The sequence below is a fragment of the Scyliorhinus canicula genome, unplaced genomic scaffold (assembly GCF_902713615.1).
Source record: "Scyliorhinus canicula unplaced genomic scaffold, sScyCan1.1, whole genome shotgun sequence".
Classification (NCBI taxonomy): domain Eukaryota; kingdom Metazoa; phylum Chordata; class Chondrichthyes; order Carcharhiniformes; family Scyliorhinidae; genus Scyliorhinus; species Scyliorhinus canicula.
Genome location: NW_024056013.1, coordinates 1,130,792 through 1,157,305, shown reverse-complemented (window position 1 = coordinate 1,157,305; position 26,514 = coordinate 1,130,792). Strand labels below are relative to the sequence as shown.

The following is a 26,514-nucleotide window of genomic DNA, read 5'->3' as shown; positions in this document are numbered from 1 at the left end:
AGACTCCAGACACATTAACCAAAAACAGATGGAATATCTGAAGGAACAACAGGTAGAACCAAGGAAGTTCTACCTAAAATACACAAACACATAATCTTTATTATTGTCACAAGTAGGCTTACATTAACACATAGAACATAGAACGATACAGCGCAGTACAGGCCCTTCGGCCCTCGATGTTGCACCGACATGGAAAAAATCTAAAGGCCATCTAACCTACACTATGCCCTTATCATCCATATGCTTATCCAATAAATTTTTAATGCCCTCAATGTTGGCGTGTTCACTACTGTTGCAGGTAGGGCATTCCATGGCCTCACCACTCTTTGCCTAAAAAACCCACCTCTGACCTCTGTCCTATATTTATTACCCCTCAATTTAAGGCTATGTCCCCTCGTGCTAGCCACCTCCATCCGCGGGAGAAGGCTCTCGCTGTCCACCCTATCTAACCCTCTGATCATTTTGTATGCCTCTATTAAGTCACCTCTTAACCTTCTTCTCTCTAACGAAAACAACCTCAAGTCCATCAGCCTTTCCTCATAAGATTTTCCCTCCATACCAGGCAACATCCTGGTAAATCTCCTCTGCACCCGTTCCAAAGCTTCCACGTCCTTCCTATAATGAGGCGACCAGAACTGTACGCAATACTCCAAATGCGGCCGTACTAGTGTTTTGTACAACTGCAACATGACCTCATGGCTCCGGAACTCAATCCCTCTAACAATAAAGGCCAACACACCATAGGCCTTCTTCACAACCCTATCAACCTGGGTGGCAACTTTCAGGGATCTATGTACATGGACACCGAGATCCCTCTGCTCATCCACACTACGAAGAATTTTACCATTAGCCAAATATTCCGCATTTCTGTTATTCTTTCCAAAGTGAATCACCTCACACTTCTCCACATTAAACTCCATTTGCCACCTCTCAGCCCAGCTCTGCAGCTTATCTATGTCCCTCTGTAACCTGCAACATCCTTCCGCACTGTCTACAACTCCACCGACTTTAGTGTCATCTGCAAATTTACTCACCCATCCTTCTGCGCCCTCCTCTAGGTCATTTATAAAAATGACAAACAGCAACAGCCCAGAACAGATCCTTGTGGTACGCCACTCGTAACTGAATTCCATTCTGAACATTTCCCATCAACTACCACTCTCTGTCTTCTTTCAACTAGCCAATTTCTGATCCACATCTCTAAATCACCCTCAATCCCCAGCCTCCGTATTTTCTGCAATAGACGACCGTGGGGAACCTTATCAAACGCTTTACTGAAATCCATATACACCACATCAACTGCTCTACCCTCGTCTACCTGTTCAGTCACCTTCTCAAAGAACTCGATAAGGTTTGTGAGGCATGACCTACCCTTCACAAAACCACTGCAATGAAGTAACAGTGAAAAGCCCCTAGTCGCCACCTTCCGGCGGCTGTTTGGGTACGTAGAGGGAGAATTCAGAATGTCCAATTCACCTAATAAGTATGTCTTTCGGGACTTGTGGGAGGAAACCGGAGGAATCCCACGCAGGCACTGGGAGAGCATGCACACTCTACACAGACAGTGATACAAGTGGGAATTGAACTCTGAACCCTGGTGCTGTGAATCAATTGTGCTACCACCCAGGGAAATCCCACCAGTCCATCCATCGGTCAGCAGAAGGAGGCCATTCGGCCCATCGAGCCTGCACCGGCCATCGGAAATGGAACCTACTTCAGCCCATGCCTCCACCACCTAACCTTTGTTTGGACACTAAGGGGGCAATTTAGCACGGCCAATCCACCTAACCTGTCCATCTTTGGACTGTGGGAGGAAAAACTGGAGCACCCGAGGGAACCTACGCACAGGACAGGGAAAATGTGCAAACTCCACACAGTCACCTAGGCCGGAATAGCTGAAACTTCAACACACTGCTCCTCGTAGATATAATTAGTGGATTACAAATGTGTGTAATCTAGAGTAAAACTGAAAATGCCAGATTAACTCCACAGGCCTGGCAGCATCGTAGAATCCCTACAGTGCAATAGGAGGCCATTTGGCCCATTGAGCTTGCAACCAACCCGACAAAAGAGCACGCAAAACAGGCTGCACTTCCCATGCCTCTCTCCCCGTAACCCCATTTCACCTTTTGGACACTCGGGGGCAATTTATAGCGCGTTCACGCTGGGTAGAGACCATTACCCTGCCTTGAGTGTGGAAAGGGATTCAGTCAGTCTGCCCACCTCACTTCACACCAACGTGTTCACTCTGACACGAGCCTTATTAAATGTTCCACCTGTGAGAAAAGCTTCAAAGGCAAAATGGATCTGCTGATTCCCAGCGCAGTCACCTGGAGAGAGGCCGTTCACCTGCTCCGTGTGTGGGAAGAGATTCACTCAGCAGTCCCTCCGGCTGAAAAACCCAGCGCATTCATAGAACATAGAACAGTACAGCACAGAACAGGCCCTTCGGCCCTCGATGTTGTGCCGAGCAATGATCACCCTACTCAAACTCACGTATCCACCCTATACCCATAACCCAACAACCCCCCCCCCCTTAACCTTACTTTTTAGGACACTACGGGCAATTTAGATGGCCAATCCACCTAACCCGCACATCTTTGGACTGTGGGAGGAAACCGGAGCACCCGGAGGAAACCCACGCACACACGGGGAGGATGTGCAGACTCCGCACAGACAGTGACCCAGCGGGGAATCGAACCTGGGACCCTGGAGCTGTCAAGCATTTATGCTAACCACCATGCTACCCCTGCTGCCCCTGAGTCATCTGGACTGTGGCTACTTTACTTTCATATTTTCTAAATACAGATTCCACATCCCTGTTCACTTAAATTTACTCCTTCTGATGGATACCAGTGTGTTTAATCCTATCCTGAGTTGTTTTTTTTAATAAACAATTTTAATATAGGTATTTTTGGCATTATAAACGACAATGTACAAAGAACAATAAACATAGTGCAATCACCACCTCCCATCCCACCAAGGCCTGCTTAATTGACCTCCTATTCTATGCTACCCTAACCCCCTCTTTTCCCCCCCCCCCAACTGACGATTAATTCTCCGCGAAGAAGTCGATGATGTTGCCACCCCCGGGTCGAATCCTAGCAGCGACCCTCTCAGGCAAACTGTATCTTCTCCAGGCCGAGAAAGCTCGCCATGGTCCGAAAGCCAGATCTCCGACTTCGGGGGCGCTGACTCCCTCCAGGCTAGTAGTATCCGTCCTCCGGGCTACCAGGGAAGCAAAGGCCAAAACGTCTGCCTTGCTCCTCCTGGACTCCCGGGGTCCTCTGAAACCCCAAAAATTGCCACCTCTGGACTCATCGCCACCTTGCTTTTCAAAACTCCAGACATGACGTCCGCAATCCCTGCCAAAATCCCTGAGTTTTGGACACGACCAGAACATGTGGACATTGTTCACTGGTCCTCCCACACATTTTGCGCACCCTCCTCTATCCCAAAGAATCTACTCATCAGGGCCACTGTCAGTGGCCCAGTGAACAACCTTGAATTGGATCAGACTGAGCCTTACCACATTGCAGTCGCCTGACCCTGCTCAGCGCATCCGCCCACAGGTCCTCCTCTATCTCCCCCCCCCCCCCCAGCGTTTCCGCCCACGGCCCTCTATCCCCTCCCCCCCCCCAGCGTTTCCGCCCACAGGCCCTCCTCTATCTCCCCCCCTCCCCCAGCGTTTCCGCCCACAGGCCCTCCTCTATCTTCCCCCCCCCCCCGTGTCCGCCCCAGGCCCTCCTCTATCCCCCCCCCCCCGCGTGTACGCCCACAGGCCCTCCTCTATCCTTCCCCCCCCCCCGCGTGTCCGCCCACAGGCTCTCCTCTATCCCCCCCCCCAGCGTGTCCACCCACAGGCCCTCCTCTATCCCCTCCCAGCGTGTCCGCCCACAGACCCTCCTCTACTTCCCCCCCCCCAGCGTGTCCGCCCACAGGCCCTCCTCTATTCCCCCCCCCCAGCGTGTCCGCCCACAGGCCCTCCTCTATCCCCCCCCAGCATGTCCGCCCACATGCCCTCTTCTATCCCCCCCCCCAGCGTGTCCGCCCACAGGCCCTCTTCTATCTCCCCCCCAACCCCCATCCTCCCCCGCCCTCCAAGCTCCTCCTCCCACTTATGTTCAATTCCTCGGTCTGCATCTCAGGAAAGCTCCCTTCTAAAAACAGGGTCCCCCATCCTCTCAATTCCCGCCCCACAGCCATATTCGGGACCTCCATTCAAGCTCCCCATTCATGCCCCCACTGCTCCCACGAGCGTCCTCCACTGACCTCAGACCCTCAGGGCCTCCATCACGGCAGGACTGGTGGAGAAGTGCACTTGCGGGAACGGCAGAGGCACCGGTACCAATGCCCCCAGATTGCTGCCTCTATATGAGGCTGCCTCCATCCGCTCCCAAACCGAACCCCTCATCACCCCACCACCACCCACTTCCTTATCATAGCTATGTTGGCCACCCAATAATAATTGCTACAATTCTGCAACGCCAGCCCTCCCCTTCCCCCTGATTCCACTCAAGCATCACCTTCTTCACTCGCGAGAACCTACCCGCCCATACAAAGCCCAGGATAATTTATGATCCTCACAAAAAAGAAACACACAGTGAAAATGGAGAGACACTGAAACACAAACAAAAATCTCGCAGGGACCGTCATTTTGACCATCTGCACTCTCCCAGCTAACACCAACGGGAGCGCATCCCACCTCCGAAACTCGCCCCTCATTTGTTCAACCAACCAGGACAAGTTCAACTTGTGTAACCGGCCCCAGTCCCGCACCACTTGTATTCCTTTTTTTTATATAAATTTAGATTACACCAATTATTTTTTCCAATAAGGGGCAATTTTAGCGTGGCCAATCCACCTACTCTGCACATTTTTGGGTTGTGGGGGCGAAACCCACAGCAGACACGGGGAGAATGTGCAAACTCCACACAGTCAGTGACCCAGAGCCGGGATCGAACCTGGGACCTCAGCGCCGTGAGGCGGTTGTGCTAACACTAGGCCACCGTGCTGCCCTTCACTTGTATTCCTAAATACCTGAACTGTCCCAACCGACCTAAACGGCAGCTCCTTTGGCCGACCCTCCTGACCCCTCGCCTGAACTATAAACATCCCACCTCTTTGGCATGTTCAGTTTTATACCCCAAAAAACCGGCCACATTCCCCCTAGATCTCCACGATTTTGCCCATTCCCACCACCGGATCTGAAACGTATAGGGGCAGCTCGTCTGCGTACAGCAGGACTCTGTGTCCCCCCCCACGGACCAGCCCCTTCCAGCGGGACTCTGTGTTGCCCCCCCCCCCCCACGACCAGCCCCTTCCAGCGGGACTCTGTGTTGCACCCCCCAATGGACCAGCCCCTTCCAGCGGGACTCTGTTGCACCCCCCCCCCCCATGGACCAGCCCCTTCCAGCGGGACTCTGTGTTGTCCCCCCCCCCCCCCCACGGACCAGCCCTTCCAGCGGGACTCTGTGCCCCCCCCCCCCCCCACAGACCAACCCCTTCCAGCGGGACTCTGTGTTGCCCCACCCCCCACAGACCAGCCCCTTCCAGCGGGACTCTGTGTTGCACCCCCCCACGGACCAGCCCCTTCCAGCGGGACTCTGTGTTGCCCACCCCCCCCCCCACAAACCAGCCCCTTCCCAGCGGGACTCTGTGTTGCACCCCCCCCACGGACCAGCCTCACTGAAGCCCCCTCGAGGAATTGCCAGCAGCTCTGTAGCTAACGCAAACAGCAGTGGGGAGAGGGGGCACCCCCTGTCTTGTCCCCCCGGTACAGTCTAAAGTAGTCAGAAGTTCGTCCTATGTCAACCTCGCACTAGCCTCCGGGGCCTGGTACAACAGCCTAAGCCAGTCGATAAAGCCCTTCCGAACCAAAACGTTCCATCACCTCCCATAAATCGTCCCACTCCACCCAGTTGAAACGCCATTTCCGCCATCCATTGCCATACTACTTCAACCTCCCTTCTTTCCAGGGGCATCATGATCACATTGAGCAGCTCTTATATATACCACCAGCTGCCTGCCCTCAACAAAGCCCAGTTTGGTCCTCCATAACACTTGGCACACAAGCTTCAATCCTGGAGGCCAAGAATTTGGCCAGCAATTGGCAATCCACATTAAGAAGGGAAATCTGGGCGGCACGGTGGCACATGGGGTTAGCCCTGCAGCCTCACGGTGTCGAGGTCCCAGGGGTCGATCTCGGCTCTGGGTCACTGTCCATGTGGAGTTTGCACATTCCCCCCGTGTTTGCATGGGTTTCGCCCCTACAACCCAAGATGTGCAGGGTAGTGGATTGGTTGCGCTAAATTGCCCCTTAATTGGAAAAACTGAAGTGGGTACTCTAAATTTAAAAAAGGATATCAGCCTATAGGACCATATAGCTCTCTTGGTCCCGTTTCAATATAATGGAGATGGTGGCCTGGATCATCGGGGCAGCACCCCACTGTCCCTTGCCTCATTAAAAACCTTGACCAACACTGGCTCCAATATTCCAAAGAACTTTTTATAAAATTCCATCGGGTACCCATCCAGCCCCGGAGCTTTACCCGGCTGCATGACCTTCAATCCCTCAAATATCCTCTTCAGCCTATCGGGGCCCCCAGCCCATTTACCCAGCTCCCGACCCACCTTTGGGAAGGTCAGCCCATCCAAAAAGTGTCTCATCACCTCTGGGCCCGTGGCAGTTCCAAGCTATAGAGCCCACTGTAAAAGTCCCTGAACGCCTTATTCAGCCCAGCCCCATCCCTTAACAACCTTCCATCCCCATCAGCCACCTTTCCTATTGCCCTGGCCACCTCAGTCTTTCTCAGCTGCGTGCAAGCATTCTGCTGCGTTCTCCCCATGCTCGTAGATCGCACCCCTCACCTTTCGAAGCTGCTCCACTGCCTTACCTGTGACAGGACCACAACCTCCACCTGCAGCCTCCGCCGTTCCCTTAAGAACTCCACCCCCAGGGTCTCCGCATATCTCCTCTCTATCTGCAAGATCTCCTTTACCAGTCGGTCCGTTTCTGCCTACCTGTCCTGTCCTTATGAGCCCAAATTGAAAACAACTCCCCTCTCACCACTGCCTTAAGTGCCTCCAGACCACCGTTGCTGAGACTTCCCCCGTGTAATTGATATGCAGGGAGTTTTGCATACATTTCCTCAGCCTCTCAACACCGCCTCGTCCGCAACCAATCCAACTTCTAACCTCCATTGTGGGCGCTGAGAGCTTTCTTCGCTAACCTTCAGTTCGACCCAATATGGAGCATGATCCGAAATGGTGATTGCCGAGTACCCCGTATCCGCCACCCCCGTCAATAAATCCCTGCTCAAAATAAAAAAGGCGATCCGGGAATAGAACCTATGGACATGCGAATAAAAGAGAACTTCCTTCCCCGTCAGCTGCCTGAACCTCCATGGGTCAGCCCCCCCCCCCCCCCCCCCCCCCCCCACCCCGCCCGCCGCCGCCCGCCCGCCAATGAACCCTCTCAGTTCCTTTGATATTGCTGGCACCCTAACCTGTTTTTGAACAAGACCGGTCCAGGCCGGGATCGATGACTGTATTGAAGTGCCCCTCCCATAACCAACTAGTGAGAGTCCAGGGTAAGGTATCATCCCAGCACCGTCTTTATAAATTCCACATCATCCAATTTGGCGCGTACACATTAACCAAAACTACCTTCATCCCTTCCAGCTTTCCACTAACCATGTCATAACGACATCTCCCGTCCAAGACTATACTACCCACCTCAAATTGCACCCCTTGTTCACCAGAATCGCAAACCCTCTTTCTTAGTATGCAATCCCGAATGAAAACCTGACTGACCCAACCCTTCCTCAACTTGATCTGATCCGCCACTTTCAGGTGTGTCTCCTGCAGCATTACACGTCTGGCTTCGGGGCCCTCAGATGCACGAACACCCGTGCCCTCTTAACTGGCCCATTTAATCCTCTAACAATCCAGGTGACCAGCCTAGTTGAGGGTGTCACCATGTGCCTCCCCCCCCCTCTCGCCGATCAGCCATCCCCTTTCCTGGGCCCGCCCCCAGCACATGCGCCTCCATCGACCCGCCTCCTGGCTGCCCCCACCCCCCCGACCTCCCCTCTGTCCCTCGGACCAAGTCCCTCCCTCGCCAGCAGAACAACTACCCCCACTCCCCCCTAGCAACAACACTTTGTAACCTAACCCCATCCATAAACTAAACATATGCACCCCCCCCCCCCCCCCACTGTGCTTCCGAAGACTAGCTCACCCAGCTAGCCTGGTGACCCCCGTCCCGGCACCAAGAAGTCTCCCACCTATTGTTCCCTAACTCCCCTCCACCCTGCCCATCGAAACCATTTCTCTCCTCAAACCAGCCCCAAACGCTCGCCTAATTAAAGGGGAAAAAAAACAGCAGCACAAAAAAAAACAGAGTAAACCCTCACAGTAGTGCAAATCAAAGTAATACAGAGTAAAAAGCCCCACCAACCACCCCCACTAAAACACAGAAAACCCGCAGAAACTGAATCTTTTTTACTTCCCCTCTCTTCAACGAAACTCAAATACAGAAGAAAAAAGAAAAAGAAAACATACAACCATCATTCAAAAAAACTTTTACGACTTTAAACAATAAGTTCTCAGTTCGGCACCAGCCCTTTCCTCTTAGCAAACTCCATCGCGTCCTCGGGGGACTCGAAATAATGGTGCTGGTCCTCATGTGTAACCCAAAGACGCGCCGGGTATAACAGTCCGAATTTCTCCTGCTTCTTGAACAGGATCGCTTTAACTTGATTGAAGCCTGCCCTCCTTCTGGCGACCTCCACACTCAGATCTTGTTAAACGCGCAAAATGCTGTTGTCCCATTTGCAGCTCCGTGTATGTTTGGTCCACTGGAGAACACACTCCTTGTCCAGGAACCTGTGGAACTTGACCATCATAGCCCGAGGGTGGTCCCCCTGCCACGGCTTCCTAGCCAGTGCTCTGTATCCCCGGACCACCTCCACTCTTTATTAGCCCTCTTGAATGACCCGCATCAATTCCTCCGTTGATGGTTGGGCCGGCACACCAGGGGTCTGGACACCAACCATATTGTCCTCTGCCGCAGCCTCCACCCAACCCGTGCTTATCTTCTTATTTCTCCCTTTTCGAGCCCTTTGGGTTCTCTGTTCCATACACCAGGTGTGGAACCAATGGCTAGTTAACTATGCCTCCAAATCCAGCGCTTGAAAATGCAAAACAGCCGGGAAGGGGGGGGGGGGCAAAAGTCTGGCCAGAGCAGGAGCCACCAAATGTGCGACTTACTCCCTCATAGCCTCACCCGGAAGTTAACACTCGCCAACATTATGGCCAGCACGGTAGCATGGTGTTTAGCCCAATTGCTTCACAGCTCCAGGGTTCCAGGTTCGATTGCCTGCTTGGGTCACTGTCTGTGTGAAGTCTGCATGTTCTCCCCGTGTGTGCGTGGGTTTCCTCTGTGTGCTCCGGTTTCCTCCCACAGTCCAAAAATGTGCAGGTTAGGTGGATTGCCCTTAGTGTCCAAAAATTGCCCTTTTGTGTTGGATGGGGTGACTGGGTTGTGGGGATGGGCTTGGGGTGGGGTGTGGGCTTGGGGTCGGGTGCTCTTTCAAAGAGCCGGTGCAGACTCGATGGGCCGAATGGCCTCCTTCTGCACTGTAAATTCTATGATTGTACTTTCTATGATTCTATGATTACACATCAGATAAAGTTTAGGTGTTTGGAGGATGAAACAAAATGAGGCCATGACTTATAACATTTTATTTTTCAATGACACATAATGTTCTCTCTGTGAATGGGTGAAAGCTCCGCCCCCGAGAGCCTACTTCCCGGAGTATGCGCGGCTGCACGAGGCTGAACCGGGTATTAGCGCAGCCTCAGGAGCAGTGAATATGAAACAGAGACCTCTAATGGCGGGGAATTTACCCAGCCTTCCCCGCGGTGGGAAATGCCCTCTACCAACTGGAGATCTGAACGCATGCGCGGTTCTTCCAGTGTTTCGAGCATGCGCAGGCTGAACAATAGTGAAGGGAAGGCGCCTGTTTGTCGCTCGGCAACCGGTAAGAGGCGGTGGCAGCGGCGGGAGGGGTTCCTGCGTCTGCGTGGGTGCAGGCCGCAAACCCCCAATAACACCTTCGGCTCCCGCGTTTGCAGCGTCGGTGCTTTCCCCGGGAACAGGCCCAGTTTAACGTCCGCCATCTTTTTTCCAGCGGGGAGCAGAGCGCAGGCGCGGCTATCTTGGTGACGTAACAATGAAGGGCAGGACGCTGGGTAGTGGAGGGTCAGAGGGAGCAGCCCAGGGACATTAGCTGGTTCAGAAGGTAGATGGGACACTTGTCTTTATTAGCCAAAGCATAGAATCTTCACCTGAGGAAGGAGCAGTGCTCTGAAAGCTAGTGTTTGAAACAACATGTTGGATTTAAACCTGGTGTTGTAAGACTTCTTACTGTGCTTACTACAGTCCAACGACAGCATCTCCACATCATAGAATATAAGCCATGATGTGGAGATGCCGGCGTTGGACTGGGGTGAGCACAGTAAGAAGTCTTACAAACACCAGGTTAAAGTCCAACAGGTTTGTTTCAAACACGAGCTTTTCGGAGCACGGCTCCTTCTTCAGGTGAATGGCCATTCACCTGAAGAAGGAGCCGTGCTCCGAAAGCTCGTGTTTGAAACAAACCTGTTGGACTTTAACCTGGTGTTGTAAGACATAGAATATAAGAGCAGGGATGATCTGATGGAGCTGTATGAAACACTTGTTCAGCCACAGCAGGATCATTGTGTGCAGTTGTGGTCGCCACACTACAGGAAGGATATTATTGCACCCAGAGAGTGTGGAGGAGATTCACCAGGGTGTTGCCTAAGCTAAAGTGTTTGAAAATAATGGGTTATTTTCCCCAGAGCAGGGGAACCTGAGTGGCACATATTTGAGGTGTATGGTATTATGAGGGACATAGATAGGGAGGTACTCGTCCCCCTTAGTAGAGAGATCAATAGCCAGGGACAGATTTAGGGTAGGGGATTTGAGGGAAAGCTTTTTCACCCAGAGGCAGGTGGGAATCTGGCAGTCACTACCTGAAAGGGTGGTAGAGGCAGGAACGCTCACAACATTTAAGAATCATTAATCATGCAAGGCTTTTGACCAAGCTCAATAAAATGGGATTAGAATAGATAGATGTCCGATGGCTGGGTCTATTTTTGTGCTGTAACTCTATGATTTCAGCCCAGGAAGGAGCAAAAATGTGCAGGATGGTGATTTACAGCTTTTGTGCAACAAGTGAGGGAGAAATGTTCCATAGAAACTAGAATTGTGTGTTCTGAATTTATGTCTGTACTGACTGATGACTTTTGTAAAATCCTGATTTGTCTCAGAAATAAAAGGATTTCTAACTTCAGGGTGACTGTCTCCTTCTGTGATCTGACTTTGTCTCATTCTATTCTTTTATAACAGGATCAGGAAGCGCTCACACCGGAGCGATAGAGTCAGTATACTGACTGTGGGACGAGGTTTCTCTGGTTGCAAAGCCTGACAGCGGGGAGAAACCATACACGGGTTTGGGTGAATGAGGCTTCAATTGATCATCCAACCTGGACAGTCACAAGGACACCGGCATCATGGCGAAACCGTGGAAATGTCGGGATTGTGGGAAGCAATTTAATTATCCATCCCGACTAGAAATCCATCGACGCAGTCACACTGCAGCTGGCATAATGGAGAAACCTTGGAAATGTGAGGACTGTGGGAAGGGATTCAATTATCCATCCCTGCTGGAACTTCACCGACGCAGTCACACGGGAGAGAGACCCTGGAAATGTGAGGAATGTGGGAAAGGATTCAATTATCCATCCTTGTTGGAAAACCATCAACGGAGTCATATGGGGGAGACAATATGGAAATGTGAGAAATGTGGGAAAGGATTCAATTATCCATCCCTGCTGGAATACCATCGACGCAGTCACACAGAAGCAGGAACCATGGAGAAACCGTGGAAATGTGTGGACTGTGGCAAAGGATTCAATTTCCCATGTTTGCTGGAAATCCATCGACGCAGCCACACTGGGGAGAAGCCGTTCACCTGTTGTATGTGTGGGAAGGAATTTACTAAGTCAACCAACCTGCTGAGACACCAGCGAAATCACACCGAAGAAAAGTCCTTCCGGTGCACTAACTGTGGAAAGAGTTTCGGGCAGTTATCCAATCTCACTGCTCACCAGCGGGTTCACACTGGGGAGAGGCCATTTGACTGCCTTGTGTGTGGGAAGAGATTCACTCAGTCAGCCAGCCTCATGTTACACCACCGAATCCACACTGATGAGAGACCATTCAGCTGCACTTACTGTGGAAAGAGGTTCAGACAGTCTTCTGACCTCACTGCACACCAACGCACTCACACTGGAGAGAAACCATTCATCTGCTCTGTGTGTGGGAAGGGATTCACTCATTCATCTGGCCTTTGGTCACACCGGCGAATTCACACCGAGAAGAAACCATTCAGCTGCATTGCCTGTGAAAAGAGGTTTAGACATTCTTCTGCCCTCACTGCACACCAACGCACTCACACTGGGGAGAGACCATTCTCCTGCTCCCAGTGTGGGAAGGGATTCACTCAATGCTCTCATCTGCTGACACACCAGAGAGTTCATACTGGGGAACCTGCTGTATGAGAGGGAAGGGATTCACTCAGTCAGAACACTTACTGTCACATCAGCAAGTTAACAAGCGACAGCAGTTGTTGAATTCTGCTGTAACTGCTGCTGTTAATTATGTCAAGAATCGATTATCCGAATATATTTGTTTTTTTTCTGTTGCTATTAAGAATAACTGGCTGAGGGCAGCACGGTGGCGCAGTGGTTAGCACTTGCTGCATCACAGTGCCAAGGCACCGGTTCGATCCCAGCTCTGGGTCACTGTCCGGTGGAGTTTGCACATTTTCCCACGTTTGCGTGGGTTTCGCCCGACAACCCAAAGATGTGCAGGGTAGGTGGATTGGCCACGCTAAATTGCCCCTTAATTGTAAAAAATTAATTGGGCACTCTAAATTTATATTAATAAAAAGCACATTTATAGTACCCAATTCTATAAAAATGAATTAAAAAAAAAAGAATAACTGGCTGGAGTTTAATATTCTGGAGAAGCCACTGATTTGGAGGACTGCAGTCTCCCTTTTTAAAAGCACCATCTGTGAATTTTCTGCTTAATTCAAAAACTCATGATAGATACTCTATTCAACAAAATTATGAACTTTTAACTGCAATCCGAAATTGCTCTTTGATGCAAAATCTACAATTCTGTATCTGAAAGGTTCCACTGATTAGCATCTCCAGTTAGACAGTGCTGATTAATCCTTGCTGACAATTCTCACTGACTTGCACATTCTTCACAGTGACCCCTCCATTATGAATATAAATTATCCAGGCACATCAGCCAAAACAATAAAATATTTTCTAGATACAAACAATAAAAAAATGTGATGTGAATTGGACCATTAAGGGATAGACAGCACAATACCACAATTAATGAGGGAGAGATGATTGAAATATTCAAACATTCTTTTGCCTCGCTTGTTCCCCGGAATAAATAACATGTAAACATAACATTGAATAATAAGACAAGTTATGAGATAAATTAATTAAAATCAGGAAAGGATGTGTTGACTAAACTCATATAACTTAGGGGATGGACTAAATTCACATATTTTAAAGAATGCAGAGAAGTGATAGCACAGGCAGTACGGCTCATAACTCATTCACTAAAGGTGTAGTGTCAGAGGACTGGTGGGTCACTAATGTAATTTCTGTGTTTAAGAAGGGGACAGATCATGCCCAGGGATGGTACACCAGTCAGCTTCACATCAGCAAATAATACAATCCTGACTAAAGTAGAGAATATAAGAACATCTAGAAAAAATTAATATAACATAGAACAGTCAGTGTGGATTTCAAAAGGAAAAATCTTTCCAAATTAACCTTATTGAATGTTTTGATGTGATAGACAATGGTAATGCAGTCAATGTCAATTATCTGGATTTTCAAATGGCCATTGATAAGATTCCCTACAGGACAATAATGGACACGGTCGGAGAATATGTAGGTGGGACAAATGATAGACTGGATTGTCAGCTGGTTACAAGACAGAAAGTAGAGAGTGGGAGTAAAGTGGAGTTATTCAGAGTGACAGAAGGTAGGAAGGGATGTTCCACAAGGATCTGTGCTGGGGCCACGGCTGTTCACAATTTCCATTCACCACGTGGACTTTGGAAACCAATACACAATCTCTAAACTGGGGAGATAGAAACGAGGAGAACTGCAACAAATTACAGGAGGACATTTCTAAACTTGCTGAATAGACAAATAATTGACGCATGATGTACAACGGATACTGTGAAGTACATAGATCATAGAACATACAGTGCAGAAGGAGGCCATTCGGCCCATCGAGTCTGTACCAACCCGTTAGTACATTTTGGTGCAAAGAATAAGGGGGTCACTTCTTACTTGGAAGTTGTGAGTGTAGATGGTGGAGAGAAACAGGTCTCAGAGCAACAGAGAAAATAAATAAAGCAGAGGGCCAGGAGGGGAATAAGTGAAAGGAAGTTATGATAATCCTTTGGGTCCTTGGTTACACCATACGCAGAGTACAGGGTGTGGTTCTATTCAGCTCACATCATTGGCAACCTTCTGTCTTGTGAGATGATAGTTTGCATCTTAAGTGTTCAGCTGTTTTAAATATTGCCTGGGATAGTTCAAGAGCCTTTCTGTGGCAAGACATGTCTGACACATTTGCTGCAAATGAAGACATTGGGCTGAGAAGGTGCTGGATTCTCTGGATCCTCCCCTCAGCAAACTGAACTTTCCATTTCTCCGGTCCCCACATTATCAAATGGAGATGGAGCCACTGGACAGGGAGCAAGAGATTCACAAGGATCATACCAAAATGTGTGAGTTTATAAATCAGGAAAGGATTGAGAGACTGGATCTCTTTACTTCTTGGTTTCAACTGTTTCCTCTTGTAGGGAAGAGCAAAACTAGAAACCACAAAATACGATCATCACCAAGAAATCCAATAGGGAATACAGAAAAAACTCCTTCAGCCAGAGAATGGTGAGAATGATCTCACTACCACAGGCACTGGGTGAAGTGAATAGTATCAACGTATGTATAGGGAGGCCGGACACACACATATATATATATGGGAGAAACAAAGATGATAGGAGACTCAAATAGAACTGAAACACCAGTACAAACTGGCTGGCTGAATGGCCTGTCTCTGTGCTGTATAACCTGTGTAATCCCATTCAAGGCTTCAACTGATCATCCAACCTGGAGAGACACAAGGATATCCACAACAGGGAGAAATGTGGGGGACTGGGACGGGATTCAGTTCTCCATCCCAGCTGGGAACTCATTGACACCAGAACACTGGGGAGAGACAATTCACCTACCCTGTGTGTGTGAGAAGGGATTCACTGAATCATCCAGCTTCCAGAAGCACTGGAACATTTGCAGCGAGGAAAAAACGTGAAACTGGCTCCGCGTCAGAGAAAAGATTTAATCAGTTGTCCAGTCTCCAGATACACCCACACCGGAGAGATGCTGTTCATTCGCTCCAAATGTGGGAAATTATTTACTTGTGTTTCCAGCCTCGCTGCCCATAAAGTTGTTCACTCATTTAAGGGACCTTTTAATTGTTTGCACTGTGTGAAAAGATTTAAAAGTGTTAAATATCTGATGAAAAACCAACTCACTGACACTGGAGAGAAACCATTCACCTGCACTGAGTGTAGGAAGGGATTCACTCATTCACTGAACCTGCTGACGCACCAGCATATCCACATCTGACTGTATTGGGTGGATTCTGTTGTTATTCTGACCACTGACTGCGTCTGAACCAAACTGTTCATCACCTCAGCATCGATTTCACCCTGAACTGATTTTCTGATCCATATTCGATCCATCACCAAGGCAGCCTACATCCACCTCTGTGACATCTCCGGTCTCCTCCTGCTTCATCCTGTTTGCTGCTGAAACTCTCATTCAGACCGTTACATCTTCTAAACCCGAATATTCCTGAACCCTCTGAGCTTCCCTTCGTATCCCAGCTGCCGTCAATCTGGAACATTGGTGCCTTTTGTTTAATTCTTCCACAGGATGTCACTGGCAAGGCCAGCAATTGTTGCCCATCCTGATTGAAGTTTACAACCAACTCAGGGCGTTTAATAGTCACTTTATTCCTCTAGGTCTGGAGTCACATAGTTCATAGAACGTACACTGCAGAAGGAGGCCATTCGGCCCATCGAGTCTGCGCCGGCTCATGGAAAGAACACCCTACCCAAGCCCACACCTCCATCCTATCCCCATAACCCAGTAACCCTACACAACACTAAGGACAATTTTGGACTTTAAGGGCAATTTAGCAAGGCCAATCCACCTAACCTGCTCATCTTTGGACTGTGGGAGGAAACCCACACAGACACGGGGAGAACGTGCAGACTCCGCACAGACAGCGACCCAAGCTGGGAATCGAACCAGGGACTCTGGACCTGTGAAGCAATTGTGCTAACCAGTATGCTACCGCGCTGCCCAGGTCGGCCAGACCAGGGTTTTTAACGACAATTTCATGGTCCCCATTATTGAGACTAGCTTTCAATTCCAGATTTTATTGAATTTAAATACCACCAATTCATATTGGGATTTAAACCCATGACCCAAGAATATTTGCCTGACCTCTGGATTACTAGTTACATTACCACTACCCACCACCTCTCTATCCTAACTCAGTCCCATTCACCGATTACTCCTGTACTATTTGATCTACATTGGTGCCCCTTCTAACAATGCATCAACTTTTACACTTCTCAGATTTTATTTCAAATCCCTCCCTGACCTCACCCCTCCCTCTCTGTAACCACCTCCAGTGCGACATCCCACTTAGATCTTTCTGCTCCTCCAATTCAAGGCTCTTGTACATCCCGATTTCCGTCTCTCCTCCAGTGTTGGATATGCATTCAGCTGCCTGGATGCTGAGCCCTGGATTCCTCCCTAACCGGCCCCACCTCTCGAACTTTCCCTCCTCTCCTTTAAAACTTCTCTGACCCAGTGTTTGGTCCGAATATCTCCTGTTGAGTCTCAGTGTTGAGGTTAACACTCCTGTGAAGCACCTTGGGATGTTTGACAATGTTAAGGTGCTATATCAATACAAGTTGTTATTGCTGCTGTTAATCACGTTAAGGACTGAACCATCTTCATGCTGACAGTTGGGAGTTTATTGCTGATATTAATAATCACTAAATAACTGGGATTGGGGATAAGATTCTGGATATATGTCAGAAATCAGTTTTGTTTCACATACACTGTGATAAATTGTTGATTTCTCTTTAATAAGCAGAGACTAACTGATGTCCTTTATGGATTATTTAGTTTGCTGTCATTTTCTCCCTTCTTACTCGATTATTTTAGTTTTCAAATCTTCCATTACAAATCCCAGCTCCCCTCACCTGACACTGAATTTCCTTTCTCACGATACTGTGGTATTCCCTCAAATAATCCCTGCTGTCTGTGCTGAATTAATCCATCTCAGTAACAAATGTTGAAATGTTTGCTCCACACCCATTGGGTTTCATCACAGAATGAAATCCTGACAGTGCAGAAGGATACCATTTGGCCCATCGAGTCTGCCCCAACCCTCAGAGTACCCTACCTAGGCCCACTCCCCTACCCCATTCCTGTAACCCCAGAACCCCACATCACATTTTGACACTTAGGGGAAATTTAGCATGGCCAATCTACTTAACTTGCACATCTTTGGACTGTGGGAGGAAACCGGAGAACCCGGAGGAAATCCACGCAGACACAGGGAGCAAACCCCACAGTCACTCAAGGCTGGAATTGAACCCGGATCCCTGGCGCTGTGAGGTAGCAGTCCAGGGACTCGAGGACAAAAAAAAAATTCACATCCAATATTCCTTGCCCCAGCACTCAGGGAGTGCTGCACTGTCAGAGTTTCCTTCTTTCAAATAAGATGTTCAACTGAAGCCCTGTCTGTTCCTCTCAGTTCCTGTAAACGTTCCCGTGGCCACTATTGTGAAGAAGAGTTGGGGTTATCTCCGGTGTCCTGGCAAATATTTATCCCTCAATCAACATCACCAAAATCCGATCATCTGCTCATTATCACATTGCTGTTTGTGGGATCTTGCTGTGTATAATTTTGCTGATGTTTTTCCTACATTACACCAGTTACAACCCTTCAAAAGTACTGTTTGGCTGTAAAGCACTTTGGGATGTCCTGTGATTGTGAAAGGAGCTACAGAAATGCAAGTTTTTAAATCTAAGGTTGATGTTATCTGATCTTCTTATCTGTAACTTAATTGACCTCGGCCACCCCCAACTTACCATTTAATAAATTCACTTTGTTTCACTGTTTCAGACACGATTTTAACCAATTAAAGCAAAGGCAGAATTCTCTGGATAGTAAATTTTAAATGTTTATTAAAAGAGCAAGATTTACTGAACGACTTGAAGACATTGACGTTTATAACTTCACGCAGGTGATCAGTCTGTGGAAGTGTAACCCTCCCTGGCTCCTTCTTTGACAGTAATTTCCTTGGAACTCGGTCTCGAGAGTCTTCAGTACTTGGCCAGCAAGGAAGACCTTCGGAACCTCGACTTTTACCCCCAAAGTGACCATTACCTCATGTCAGAGTTGGGCCTGTTGTAACATAACCATTGGTCAATTAGGCACTAGTTTAATTGAATTGGATTCCCAATTACTGACTCCACCTTCTCTCATTATCTTGGACAGGAATACAATCGAACAGTTTCATACTCTCCTTTACCTGATTCTGTACAATTCCTTATTCATATAGTATCAAATGTTGAGGCTAATCAGGGTGGGAAGGTCTCTCTTGCCGGTACATTTATCCTCATTGCCCATTTACAGGAATTGAGCTTTTACAATTTTACAGCAAATAAAACCCAGTCCTTTACTATAATTACTGATTCATTCATTACTACTATTTTGACCACTTTATGAGCCCCTTCCTTTGATCTAATGGAATATTTCCATTTCCAAGGGATTTATCATCGACTTCAGGAAGCGTAGCACGACACACACACCCCCATCTGCATCAATGGCTCAAAAGTGGAGATGGTCAATTAAGTTCCTGGGGGTCACCACCCCCAACAGTCTGTCCTGGTCCACTCACGTTGATGCAACAGTCAAGAAGGTCCAACAACTTCTCTACTTCCTACGGAAGCTAAAGAAATTCAGCATGCCTGCATCGACTCTCACAAACGTCTACAGATGTGCGCTAGAGGGCATCCTATCCAGCTGTATCACAGCTTGGTATGGCAACTGCTCGGTCCAAGATTGGAAGAAACTGCAGACTGTGGTGAACTCAGCCCAACCCATCACACAAACTTGCCACCCCCATATTGATTCTGGATACACCTCCAGCTGCCTCAGGAAGGCAGACAGCATTATCAGAGACCCCTCCTACCCAGGCATTGCCTTCGTCTACCAGGAGTTCTCAACCTTTTTTAACCCATTGACCCCTTTTCCTCTTAATTTTTTTTTGTGGACCCCCATAGCCATTCCACAGAAAAAAAAGCTTCTTATATGCGTGGTAAACTAATCCTTATATTTTGTCCGATGGCTAAAGTCCATCTACCTTACCGCGAGGGTTGGAAACGGATTAGCGGTATTTTCGTACGTTGCCAAACATATTCTAATATGAAAAGTAATGAAAAAAACTTTTTACTGACTAAATTGAATTAAATTACTCTAAAAATAACCAATTCATATCAAATATACACAGTTTCTAGTGATTACTGTTATAAATCATTCATTAAACTTGTCAAGGAGAAACGATAGGTGATTTTCACCTCCGTTTGTTCTAGGTAACTTTAAATTTGCGACACTGTCAAATGTAAAGTTTTTTTCTTCTACTTAACTGCCATAAAAAATTCATAGCTACATGAATATTTCTACTTTTAGTATTTTAATATGGCGTAGATTACTGTAAAAATTTAATTCTCAGTAATAACAGTTATTCTGAAGTAGAATTGCTCTATGGACCACTAAAATATCACCGTGGACCCCCAATTCGGTATTTCTTTTGTGTGGACCCTCAGTAATGTTACATGGACCCCCAGGGTCCATGTGGACCCCGGTTGAGAACCTCTGGTCTAGACCCTTCCATCAGGCAGAAGGTACAGAAGTCTGAAGACTCGCACATCCAGACATAGGAACAGCTTCTTCCCAACAGCTACAACACTCCTGAACGACTCCCCCCCACCCCCCAGACTGATCTGTTCCCTGTAAGAACACAATTCACGATGCCCTATGCTGCTCTTGCTCATGTATTTGCTCTGTTTGCCCCCTTGTTCTGCAGTAACCAATCACTGTTTGTTGCTGTACCATTTGTCAATGTTCTGTCGATTATTCTTTGTGTCTACTTTGTTTACGTACTGTGTCCTTTGGCCGTAGAAAAAATACTTTTCACTACTTCGGTACATGTGACAATAAATCAAATACTTAACTTTTCTTGTTTGCCACGTTTGAATCACTTTTCCTGTTGGAATTTTGTACTTTAATAGAATCTATATTTGCTGTATTTTTGTGAAATAAAAATCACAAAATACCCAGAGGACCACAGGCTGCATTCCCCTTTGAGCAAGAAAGAGAGAGCGAGCGAGCTGACTGGTGGTGATTTAATCTGAGGGTCACCACACCTCAGGCGAGGGGTAATGTTGATAAGGCCTGGCCTTCATGGTTAACCATCACCCAGTGTGGGAGTCGAACCGAGCTGTTGGCCTCGTTCTGTATCACGAACCAGTCGTCCAGGCAACTGAGCTAACCGACCCCCTGGTAAACATGTAATAATTCCTAATACATTAGCTATTCCCTGTCTCCCATCAGTTTCCCAGTCCACCTCAGACAACTTGTCCCTCAAACCCAGATAGTTTTCTTGTGTCAGTAACACCCAGATAAGTGAGTAACACCCGGATATTTTGTTTTTAAAATTAGAATACCCAATTCTTTTTTTCCAATTAAGAGGCAATTTACCGTGGTCAATTCACCGGCCCTGGGTTTTGGGGGTGAGACCCACTCAGACACGGGGAGAATGTACAAACTCCACACAGACAGTGACCCGGATCCCTGGTGATATCGAGATCAGTTAAATTTAAAAAAATGTAAACACTAGGGCCCATCTCCATGGCAGCGTGGCATGCTTTGGGAGGTTCCAAACAGGAATAGGCGCTAAATACCTTCAAAATTCCAAACACCCTTTCAGTTTGTGATCCTTGTGCAATTTGAAGCCAGGTATTAGCAACAAGGCTCAAAGAGCATCAGCCCACTGGAGGCAAAGTGGTGAGACCGGCCAGTCCAGCAGAAAGAAACCCTCCGACCATCCCCACTGACCACCTGTCAGAATGAACAAAATGCAGCCCTGGGTGCAGAGCAGAAACAATAACAGCAGAATCCAACCCCTGTAATCAATTGTGAAATTGTTGGTGTCACAGCAGGTGTGGTGAAACATGCAATCCCGTCTCACATTGAGGGGTGGACAGCGTCTCCCCAGTGTGAACGCGCTGGTGTCTCCGCAGATTGGATACTTCAGTAAATCCTTTCCCACACTGAGAGCAGGTGAATGGCCTCTCCCCGGTGTGAACGCGCTGGTGTGACTTCAGGCTAGATACATCAATAAATCCTTTCCCACACTGAGAGCAGGTGAATGGCCTCTCCCCAGTGTGAACACGCTGGTGTCTCCGCAGATTGGATACTTCATTAAATCCTTTCCCACACTGAGAGCAGGTGAATGGTCTCTCCCCAGTGTGAACGCGCTGGTGTCTCCGCAGGTCGGATACTTCCTTAAATCCTTTCCCACACTGAGAGCAGGTGAATGGCCTCTCCCCAGTGTGAACGCGCTGGTGTGACTGCAGGCTGGATCCTTCAGTAAATCCTTTCCCACACTGAGAGCAGGTGAATGGCCTCTCCCCAGTGTGAACTCGCTGATGTCTCAGCAGGGTGGATGAATTAATGAATCCCTTCCCACACTGAGAGCAGGTGAATGGCCTCTCCCCAGTGTGATCTCGCTGATGACTCAGCAGGGTGGATGAATTAATGAATCCCTTCCCACACTGAGAGCAGGTGAATGGCCTCTCCCCAGTGTGAACTCGCTGGTGTGACTGCAGATGGGATGCTTGACTGAATCCCGTCCCACACTGAGAGCAGGTGAATGGTCTCTCCCCAGTGTGAACTCGCTGGTGTCTCTGCAGGCTGGATAACCGAGTGAATCCCTTCCCACACTGAGAGCAGGTGAACGGCCTCTCCCCAGTGTGAACTCGCTGGTGTACGGACAGAGTGGATGACTGAGTAAATCCCTTCCCACACTGAGAGCAGGTGAACGGCCTCTCCCCAGTGTGACTGCGTCGATGAATCTCCAGGTGAGATGGGAATCCGTATCCCTTCCCACACTCCCCACATTTCCACGGTTTCTCCATGTTTTGGGTCTCCTCGTCTCTCAGGTTCGACAATCAGTTCCGAATCCGCGTAGGGTCTCTTCTCACTGTGAATGGTGTGAAGTTTTTTCAGGCTGTGTAACTGGTTAAAGCTCTTTCCACAGTCAGTTCACTGGAACACTCTCACTGGGGTGTGTGTTGTGTGGGTCTCGGTGCTTTTCCAATCACACAGATGTTTGAAATCTTTAGAAGCTGACAGTTCGGGCAAACATTTCTCCATCTAGATTCAAAGCCCGATGGTATTCAGGTTGAAGGGAATCGAGTGACTGTCAGATCGAGACGTGACGTTTGAGATTTCTATCTGTAATTCCTCCTCGTCTAATATCCTGTGAAAACAATTTACAAAATTCATTACTGTCAGTACAGGATTGAAACTCAGAACAGACAATTCTAGTTTCTATGTCACATTTTTTCCTCTCTCTTATTCCCCGAAAGCTGTAAATCTCCATCCCACACACTCTCCCTCCATTCTCACTCTGCTATATCTAATATTCACCCTCCCAATTCTCCTGAAGGTGCTGATTCATGTTGATTGACAGATCCAAGCTCAGCTCACTGCTTCCTGACCAGAACACAGAGATTAGAATAGGAGCAAGAGTTGGCCATTCGGCCCACCGAGTCTGCTCAACCATTCAATGAGATCCTTGGCCGATCTACCTCAGCACTGTTTTCCCACAAGATCCCCATATCCCTCAACATCTTCAATATCTACAGGAGGGATGTAGAGAACCTAGTGGAGTGGTGTAACAACAACAATCTATCCCTCAATGTCAGAAAAACTAAAGAGCTGATCATTGACTTCAGAAAGCAATGTATCGTACACACCCCTGTCAGCATCAACAGGGCCGAGGTGGAGATGGTTAACAGTTTCAAATTCCTAGGTATGCGCATCACCAACAATCTGTCCTGGTCCACCCACGCCAGCGCTACCACCAAGAAAGCAGAACAGCGTCTCTTCTTTTTCATGAAACTAAGCAAATTCAGCATGTCCACATTAACTCTTACCAACTTTTACAGATGAAAGCATCCTATCGGGCTGCATCATAGCCTAGTATGGCAACTGCATGGCCCAAGATCGTAAGAAACTTCAGAGAGTTGTGAACACAGCCCAGTCCATCACACAAACCTGCTTCCCATCCATTGACTCTATCCACACCTCCCACTGTCTTGGGAAAGCGGGCAGCATAATCAAAGACCACTCCCACCCAGCTTACTCACTCTTCCAACTTCTTCCATCGGGCAGGATATACAGAAGTCTGAGAACACGCACGAACAGACTTAAAAACAGCTTCTTCCCCGCTGTTATCAGACTCCTAAATGGCCCTCTTATGGACTGACGTGATTAATACTACACCCCTGTATGCTTCGCCTGATAACGGTGTTAATGTAGTTACATTGTGTACCTTGTGTTGCCCTATTATGTATTGTTTTTCATGTACTTAATGATCGGTTGAGCTGCTCGCAGAAAAATTTGTTTCACTGTACCTCGGTACACATGGCAATAAACAAAATCAAATCCAATCAAGGCTAGGTGGATTGGCTATGCTAAATTCCCCTTGGTCTCCAAGGGTCTGCACGTTGGGTGGGGTTATGAGGATGAAATGGGTGGGATGGAGTGGGCCTGGGTGCGGTGCTCATTCGGAGGGTTGGTGCAGACTCAATGGAGCCGAATGGGCTCCTTCTGCACTGTTGGGTTCTATAACTTTGGCACTTCTGTCCTTAAAATGCAGTGGAAGTAGAGTCCGTGAATATTTAAGGCAGAGATGGATAGATTCTTGATAAGCAAGGGGATGAAAGGTTATTGGGGTCGGAAGGAATGCGGACTTGACGTTAAAATTACTGAATTGTGGAGCAGGTCTGATAGGCCGACTCCTAGTTTGTGTGTAAGGAGCAGGCTCGAGGGACCGACTCCTAGTTTGTGTGTAAGGAGCAGGCTCGAGGGACCGACTCCTAGTTTGTGTGTAAGGAGCAGGCTCGAGAGGCCGACTCCTAGTTTGTGTGTAAGGAGAAGGCTCGAGGGACCGACTCCTAGTTTGTCTGTAAGGAGCAGGTTCGAGGGGCCGACTCCTAGTTTGTATGTGAGGAGCAGGTTTGAGGGGCCGACTATTTTTCAGAGACCCAAAATCCTGTTTACTGTCCTAATGATTTTCCAGAGACCCCGGCATGAATCGCACCAAGACCACATCCCGTGAATGAACAGAAAAGAAAATCTGCCATCCTTACCTGGTCTGGCCGACACGATTCCAAACCACAGCAATGTGGTTGATTCTGTAAATGCCCTCCGAGATGGCCGAGCCAGCCACTCGGTTTGAGGGAAATTAGGGATGGGCAATAAATGTTGGCTCAGCCAGTGACTCCCACAAATGAATAAAATAAAATCCTGGAGACTCCAGCCAGTCAATCCGAGAGAGTTGGTATCCGGTCCAGGCTCTCAGCGCATGGCCCTGCGGCTCCTTGGCCTCTGTAAAGATGGCGGCCGGTAACCCGGGCCTGTCACCGCTCAGCTCTCACTCTGTTCGGTGCTGTTTAAGATGGGACCGTTAACATTTTACTCAGGAGTTGAAGCCTCCACGGGGTATTTATGAAGCCTCCTGGCTCACTCCGCAGCTTCTATTGCTCCCTGGCCATCCACTGGCTCCATTCCTGAAAGTCGCTCCATTGTTTTTTTCCTGCTCCTCGCACCGTCAGCGATAATCTGTACTGCGAATGCACCAATCACAGCCTGAACCATCACAATGCCTGGGGAAGTGATTGGTGGCAGTACCGGACCAATAGGAATAGAGGGGGCGGATCTGGATGTGCGGACAGGAGCGGCTGGTCCTCCAACCAATGGGAGTGAATGAGGGGTGGCGCTGGACTGTGAGTGAAGCATGCGCAGTGCGGGTGATGGGCAGACGTGTCCACAATGGGTAAAGGGGGGGATGGTGGGGCGCAGGGTCCGGTGGGTGGACAGAGTGTCTCCGGAAATAAACTGAACGGATCCTTCTCCCCCTGTTTACACCGAGCGGGGCCGCAGCCCCCAGATCAATGAAGAGCTGCTTTGTATGAGGTTGGCCATTGGTTCCAGAGGTTGTTCCCTGGTCGCCAGCATCACCTCTTTATCAGTGAATCATTGGTCACAATAACGACTGAGGCCATTCAGCCCGTCCTGTCTGTGCTGGCTCTCTGTGCCAGAGCCAATCAGCCCCTCCCACTCCCTTCTCCTTTCACCAACAAGACCAGCAGCAAATATTCCCCATCCCCAGTTACCTGTGGAGAAGATGATGTTTGACCTTCTTGAATCGCTGCTGTCTGTGTGGTGAAGGTGCTCCCACAATGCTGGAGTTACAGGTTATTCACTCAGTGATGATGAATGAACAGTGATACATGTCCAAATCAATAACACTGTGTATTTATTTAGAGCCCTTTGTGTAATGGACCGTTTTGAGGTGCTCCATAGGTGGGATAAAAAGCAATATTTGACATAGAGTCATGTAAGGAGATAAGAGGCAGATGGTCAGAGTTGGATTTAACGAGTATCTTAAAGGAGGACAGGAAGATAGAGAAGTCAAGAGGCTTGGGGAGGAAATTCCAGAGTTTGTGGCCTTTGCTCGAGGCATGGATAACAAACAGAGTGATTAAAATCAGGAATGGTCAGGAAGCTGGAATGAGAGGAGTGCAGAGACCTTGGAGGTTGAGAGGCTGGAGCTGATTGCAGAGACTGGGAGAGATAAGAGCGTGGAGGAGATTACAGAGAGATAGAGAAGGGAATAGAGGCGATTACAGAGAGATAGAGAAGGGAATGGAGGAGATTACAGAGAGATAGAGAAGGGAATGGAGGGGATTACAGAGAGATAGAGAAGGGAATGGAGATTACAGAGAGATAGAGAAGGGAATGGAGGAGATTACAGAGATATAGAGAAGGGAATGGAGGAGATTACAGAGATATAGAGAAGGGAATGGAGGAGATTACAGAGAGATAGAGAAGGGAATGGAGGAGATTACAGAGAGATAGAGAAGGGAATGGAG

At 48.4% G+C, this 26,514-nt stretch overlaps 2 protein-coding genes across 2 annotated transcripts in view; one reads left to right on the top strand and one right to left on the bottom strand.

The window, feature by feature from the left end:
- Nucleotides 1-26,514, bottom strand: part of LOC119961544 (zinc finger protein 850-like) — a 73,157-nt gene that overhangs the window by 8,483 nt on the left and 38,160 nt on the right. The window contains exon 3 of the mRNA XM_038788869.1: nt 21,574-22,411. Coding sequence (XP_038644797.1) covers nt 21,574-22,411 — 838 coding nt within the window. The remainder of the gene's footprint in view (nt 1-21,573; nt 22,412-26,514) is intronic.
- Nucleotides 11,462-12,824, top strand: LOC119961549 (gastrula zinc finger protein XlCGF17.1-like). The gene has a single exon (XM_038788872.1). The coding sequence runs from the start codon at nt 11,602-11,604 to the stop codon at nt 12,649-12,651; it is 1,050 nt and encodes a 349-aa protein (XP_038644800.1). The 5' UTR covers nt 11,462-11,601; the 3' UTR covers nt 12,652-12,824.

Excerpts from the sequence above, each read along its gene's own strand:
- LOC119961549 (XM_038788872.1), top strand. The coding sequence starts at position 11,602 with ATGGCGAAACCGTGGAAATGTCGGGATTGTGGGAAGCAATTTAATTAT.